The sequence below is a fragment of the Mandrillus leucophaeus genome, unplaced genomic scaffold, assembly GCF_000951045.1.
Source record: "Mandrillus leucophaeus isolate KB7577 unplaced genomic scaffold, Mleu.le_1.0 Scaffold38, whole genome shotgun sequence".
Lineage (NCBI taxonomy): Eukaryota > Metazoa > Chordata > Mammalia > Primates > Cercopithecidae > Mandrillus > Mandrillus leucophaeus.
Genome location: NW_012104031.1, coordinates 5,670,186 through 5,677,069, shown reverse-complemented (window position 1 = coordinate 5,677,069; position 6,884 = coordinate 5,670,186). Strand labels below are relative to the sequence as shown.

The window sequence follows — 6,884 nt, the reverse complement described above, 5'->3', positions numbered from 1 at the left end:
TTCCTATGGGGTAAGAGGTTTGACTTGTTTGCTTGGTCTGCCCTTGGCCAAGTGAGTTTCAACTGGCTGGACACATCTCAGCCTTGCTGGGGGACCTTGGCCTAAACAGCTGAGTTGGGTCCACAACTTCCCACTGGCTAACATGTTTCGGGGATCTGGCTGCCGCATTTCCCTGGGTGTTGCTTTGAAAGGTTTTTCTTGGCCAGGGAAAGAGTGTGGAGCTGGTGTGGTGAGGGGATACATGCAGGCAAATGATTCAGTGGTGTGGAGGGGTGGGGAGGTTGGAGAGGGTTGGTGGCCACAGTATGGGGAAGCTCCTTTTCGGGTGATGGGGAGTTAACCAGTTTCCTCTTTGGGGCAGCACATGGAGGAATTCTCAATGAGTGGGAAACTGATGAGCATCTTCGGCCTCTTCTGCATGGACTGCAACCACGAGATCAGCAAAGAGGCATCGGAGGCATTGCATTACCTGTTCAAAATCCTTGTGCTTCAGAGAAGTAAGCAACATGAGCCTGGGTAGCCACTGGGCTGCAGCCATGAGAGCCCATGAATAACAGGAGCACATAAGCACTGCTCGTTGAATGCCCACTTTGTGTCAGGCGCACGATGAAGGGCAGCTCCTTCTCACGAGGGCAGAGTGAATATGCTATGATGCCCCAAGATGAGGGATCCTCGTTACAAGTAGATCTGGAAATTTTATCTGGATGAGCTCCAACCCCATTGCTGATGCAATGCCCTCTTGTAAGTGATTCTAAGAGATTCTCAGGGAAAAGGGGAGCTAGGCTTGCAGCCACCTATGGAATCAACTTGGATACTCAATATTTCCCAGTGGTCTCAGCCTTACTGCTAGGCCTAAGACTGGGAAAATGAACATCTTTTCTTAGGGAACAAATTTGGGAGTCCCAGATTGAGCCCCTCTTTGCTCGAGGAAAACAAAAAAATACAAACAGTCACATACACTTCCAGAGGTGTCAGGAGGATTTGCAAATATCCCTACAAGGAGCTTCAGAAACTCTTACTTCTCATGGTTCAACAGGGCATACTTCTTATGAGGGCATTTGCTCAGCACCCGCGGGTAGAACAGTCCACATTCTGGCACAGCGCAGGAAGAGCTGCAAGGACCAGACTGAGTCCCCAGCCACATTCTCCCTCCACCCATTGGCCTGGTGCTGGGGAACTCGTCCCACTCTGTTGAGCAAATGTTATTTCACCCATTTCACTCTGTTGATCTTCTCTGAGGTTTGGAGGGCAAATAAAGAAGGGTGTATTCCTATTTCCCTGTTAAGGCCCTGCCCCTTAATTGTTGTTTTTGGATTGAAGGTGTGAAACAGAAGACAGAGACTATCCTGAAGGATTTGCAGAAGCATTTCCATGGAGCATGGCTTGCCAGCCTGCAGGATCTAACACTGGTAACCATCACTCTCCACAGTGCATGAAATGTCCAGATGGGGAGCCATGACAGGGAATAAGGAGAGCTGGGGTGGGGAGATTGTAGAGGGCCTGGGTGGGGCCACAGAGGAGTAATCCTTCACCCAGAGGAGTGTCTCCAAAGCTCAAGGTCTCATGGATAGCAGGCTGGAGGGGTAAGACCCATTCCCTAGCTGCACTTGAGTTGACTGAGGCTTGAAGTCATTGAGAGAGTTCTTTTTTTTTTTTTTCTTTTTTTAATAGAGTCTTCCTCTGTTGCCCAGACTGGAGTGGTGCGATCTCAGCTTACTGCAACTCTGACTCCTGGGTTCAAGTGATTCTCTAGCCTCAGCCTCCCGAGTAGCTGGGATTACAGGCTCATGCCACCACACCCAGCTAATTTTTGTATTTTTTAGTAGAGATGGGGTTTCACCATGTTGGCCAGGCTGGTCTCGAACTCCTGACTTCAGGTGATCCACCCGCCTTGGCCTCCCAAAGTGCTAGGATTACAGGTGTGAGCCACTGCGCCTGGCCAAAATAGTTCTTTAAAAGAAGTATAGTCAACCCTATTCTCCTCCTACAGATTGTGCCCTTGTACCTTATTTGTAGCCTAGCTCTAATTTTTTTTATTCAGTAAAGATGTATTGGTTGTCTTAGCCAGGCGCTGTGGCTCATGCCTGTAATCTCAGCACTTTGGGAGACTGAGGCAGGTGGATCACAAGGTCAGGAAATCGAGACTATCCTGGCTAACACGGTGAAACCCCGTCTCCACTAAAAATACAAAAAAAATTAGCTGAATGGGGTGGCGGGCACCTGTAGTCCCAGCTACTCGGGAGACTGAGGCAGGAGAATGGCGTGAACTCAGGAGGCAGAGCTTGCAGTGAGCCGAGATCGCGCCACTGCACTCCAGCCTGGGTGACAGAGCGAGACTCCATCTCAAAAAAAAAAAAAGATGTATTGGTTGTCTTAGATACGGTGTCTCCAGGCTCAATCAACTGAAATCACTCCAGTCAGAAATCCAGGAGTCATCCCTTGCTCTTTCCTCTCCCTCACTCTCCACATCCAATTCAACACCAGGTTTGTTCATTCTGCCTCCTGGATAGCTCTTGAATTTGTCCACTCTGCTCCAGCCCCACTGTGGGGCCCCCAGAATCTCTTGCCTGGGTCACTCCAGCAGTCCCTTACTGATCATCCTGTTTCCAACTATGCTTCTTGTCACATCACTTTCTATGCTATAGTCAGAGAACTGCATTTCTAAAATGCAATTGCTGAGATGAATTATTCCCCTTCAGACTTTGCACTGACTCTCCACTGTCCTCATTCTAAAGTCCAAACTTGTTCACTTGACCCACAAGACCCTTCATGATCTGGTTGCTGCTGTAACCGTCCTGCCTCATCTTGTCTCAGTCTCCCTTTTCCACCTGGCCCAGGTCTCCCTTGCAGGACACAGTAGTTAGGCTGAACTTCCTTCCACTCCAGGCCTTTGCATATTCTGTTCTCTCTGCCTGGAACTCTGTCCTTTTTCCTTGGGTCTGAATCATGGCGGTAGGGGAAACAAACACATCCTTCTTCACCTGGCAGTAGGAAGGAGAAGTGCTGAGCAAAGGAGAAATAGCCCCTTATGAAACCATCAGATCTTGTGAGATCTCACTCACTATCACAAGAACAGCATGAGGGTAACCACCCTGACACATGGGGATTATGGGAACTATAGTTCAAGATGAGATTTGGGTGGGAATACAACCAAACTGTATCACTCACATTGCACTATAACTGCCTGTTTACTTGCCCTGACTTGATGGTAAATTCCTTGAGGGTAAAGGCATTGTATGTTTTAGTTGCAGTTTTCCTGAGCTCCCAGCAATAGGACCAGGCACAGAGCTGAGCCTCAATGTTGTTTGAGTGAATGAGCTTCACGTGGATATGCAGGTGCAGGCTCAGAGATAGGAGAGATGTCTGCTGTACATAATAGCAGTCCTACTTGCTTTGGAATGCTGCAAGCTCACTAAACATCAGAACTCATTTCCAACGGACTCATTTGCTTGCATTCCAAATAGAAGTAGAAATGCCTTTTGCATTGTCCTCTGTGTCAAGTTGTCTGGACCATTGCTCCTTCCTGGAGATTTCAGAGCTGGTGGCACTCTGAAACTTGTTTCACACCATAGAATAGCCAGATGCTGGTCAGGGACTGCCTCCACTGGCCCCTGGTTGATTGGTCTCTTTGGAGGCCAGAGGCTTTGGGGCAGACCCAAGTTGGGATGCTGGCATCGTGGAGACAGCTGTTCTTCTTTCTTCAGTTCTTCAAGAAATACCTGACCCCTGAGGAGAGAGCAGATATGATCATGGTGAGCATGGAGGCCATGACCAACACCAGCAGGCATGACATCTCTGCAGCTTCCAAGATGTTAAAGATGATCCTGAAGTACACGATTCCAGAGATCGGGAAGGTAGCAGCTCTGGGGGACCTAATGGTTCAAGGTCAATTTAAGGATTCTTTCTTTCTGTTCTGTTTTGGGTCTTGTTGTATCTCCTACCGGTTTGAGTTTAAAGAATCACATGCTTCAACCCATGGGATAAAAGGCTAAATGAGGAATAGTTCGTGATTGTGGAAAAGACTCTTCTTTGGGAAGTGTTGACCATCTGGCCTCTATCTCCAACAGGATGGAAAGAATTGAGTCAAAGCTATAGCAGACTACTAGGGGCTGCTAGGACCAGGAGAGACCTCAGTCTTTCTTCCTGCTTCCAGACAGTATTTGATATGTTAGATCTATAGGTGCCTTCTTCTTTCTTCAGGAGGGATAATTCAGGGGCGTGTGTGTGTATATAAATATATACATATATATATATACACACACATCCACAAACTTATGACACACTAACATAAATAGAGATGAAATACAGAGACTCCTTTATGAGAGCTGCGACTAGTTCTCAGTAAAATTAAGACAGCATAGGGCTGGGCACAGTGGCTTACAGCTGTAATCCTAGCACTTTGGGAGGCCGAGGTGGGAGGATCACTTGAGCCTAGGAGTTTGAAACCAGCCTGGGCAACATGGCAAGACCCCATCTCTTAAAAACATTAATAAAAAAATTAAGACAGCACATTTTAGCTGTCCTTTTTATTATAGTATTTTAAAAGATCTTATGGACTGATGGAGGCCCTCTTATTTTAAGGGCCTAACCCACTTCTCTAACTCACTTATGACCTCTCCACAGTAGGTTCTATGAGCAGTTCCGGGATCTTACACTTTCCACTTCTCTGGCCTGGATTGCCTTTTGATTGAATGCCTCAGAACAGACCGCTGATAAGTTGAAGGGGACCCCAAAGATCAACTACTCTAACTCCCCACTTGATGCTTGTAATCTCTTTTGGAGGTTTTAAATCTATTTTGTATGGAATGCTTCACAAATTTACATGTCATCCTTGTGCAGGGGCCATGCTAATCTTCTCTGTATTATTCCAATTTTCGTATCTGTGAAGCAAGCACAATGCTTGTAATCTCTTTGAGAGCACCCCAGACCACTGGACAGCCAGATGGTGCTGAAAGCAATCTTGAGGCGCTCACTACCTTAAACCATAGCTCATTTGTATTTGTAAACTACTTTCTTTTAAAAAATTTTAATTTACAAAAAGGATATATATTTATGGCATACAACATGATATTTTGAAATATGTATGCATTGTGGAATGGTTAAACCAAGCTAATTAACATATCAATTAACTCACATACTTTTTTTTTTTTGGTAGTGAGAACGTTGAAAACCTACTGTCTTAGCAAATTTCAAGTATAGAATAGTCATCGTGTTGTACAATAGATCTGAACTTGTTTCTCCTGTTTAAATGAAATTTTGTATCCTTTGACCAGTATCTCCCCAGTCCTCCTCACCCCCAGCCCCTGGTAACCACTGTTCTACTCTCTGCTTCCATGAGTTTGACTTTCTTAGATTCCATATCTAAGTGAGATCACCCAATATTTGTTTTGCTATACCTGGCTTGTTTTGTTTTTCATAATGTCCTCCAGGTTCACGTATATTGTTACAAATGACAGGGTTTCCTTCATTTTTAAGGGTGAATAGCATTCCATTGTGTATATGCCACATTTTCTTTATACATTTATCTGTCGTTGGAAGCTTAGGTTCTTTCCCTATCATGGCTATTACAAAAGATTCTGCAGTGAACAGGGGAGTGCAGTTATCTCTTCCAGACACTGGTTTCATTTTCTTTGACTGTATACCCATAAGTGGTATTGGTAGTTTTACTTTTAGTTTTTTGAGTAACCTCCATCATGTTGGAATTTTCCATAATGGTTGTGCTCTTTATAAATGAGAAGGCCAGGTGCAGTGACTCACACCTGTAATCCCAGCACTTTGGGAGGCCCAGGAATGAGGACCTCTTGAGTTTAGGAGTTCAAGACCAGCCTGGGCAATATAGTGAGACCTCATTTCTACTAAAAATCAAAAGCGTTAGTTGTGCATGGTGGTGCCCACTTGAGTCCCACTAGGGAGGTTGGGTTGAGAGGATCTCTTGAACCCAGGGGATGGAGGCTGCAGGGAGTTATAATTGCGTGACTGCACCCCAGCTGGGACAACAGAGCTAGACCCTGTCTCAAAAGAAAAACAAAATGAGAAAAGGCTCAAAGAGGCTATGAGCCTTAATTACTGAAGTTTCGTCACCAGTTATTAGGTGACAGACACTGTTCCAACCAATTCAGATGCATTAACTCAGAACTGTTGACATGGGTAAAATCATCCTCATATTTTGTGTGAGGAAATAGAGCGCAGAGAGGATGAAAAGCTTTCCCAAGGTCACACGGTTAGTAAGTGAGGAGGTGAAATTCACATCCAGAGAGTGTGACTTTAGAGTTCATGCGGACCACCACCTACTGCCTCCACCCTGCATGGCCAGTAAACAGCAAGGACTGACTCTTCCCTCCCTCCCTTATAGTCTTGAGGCCACTTGGAGGCAGCAATCCTATGCCCTCTGCCTTCCTGTCTCTAAGTTACTCATCCTCAGATTCTTCCTTCATTCTTCATGACATGATTTCCAGACATAGTTCTAGTCTCCCCTGGCTGCTCTCTATTTTGTCCCTCTTAAAATATCGGGGTTGTTCCGTGGTGGGCAGGTGTGTATAAAGCTACCCTTAAAATCCAAGGAAGCTGAGAGGTCAAAGAAAGAGGTTGATGAATCCAGTTTCTGAGAAAGAAACATTTAATACTGACTTAAAAACAAGCCATACTGGGCGCAGTGGCTTACGCCTGTAATTCCAGCATTTTGGGGGGCCGAGGTGAGCGGATCACTTGAGGCCAGGAACTCAAGACCAGCCTGGCCAACATGGTGAAACCCTGTCTTTACTAAAAATACCAAAAAAAAAAAAATTATCCGAGCGTGGTGATGTGCAGCAGTAATCCCAGCTACTCTGGAGGTGAAGGCAGGAGAATCACTTGAACCAGGGAGGTGGAGATTTCTGTGAGCCCAG

At 45.7% G+C, this 6,884-nt stretch overlaps 1 protein-coding gene across 1 annotated transcript in view; it reads left to right on the top strand.

Annotated features, from left to right (window-relative positions):
• The first annotated feature begins 382 nt into the window (after positions 1-382).
• The window catches only part of LOC105547127 (maestro heat-like repeat-containing protein family member 7), a 38,012-nt gene continuing 31,510 nt past the window's right edge, over positions 383-6,884 (top strand). The window contains exons 1-3 of the mRNA XM_011990576.1: positions 383-497; positions 1,321-1,409; positions 3,705-3,854. Coding sequence (XP_011845966.1) covers positions 395-497; positions 1,321-1,409; positions 3,705-3,854 — 342 coding nt within the window. The 5' untranslated portion in view covers positions 383-394. The remainder of the gene's footprint in view (positions 498-1,320; positions 1,410-3,704; positions 3,855-6,884) is intronic.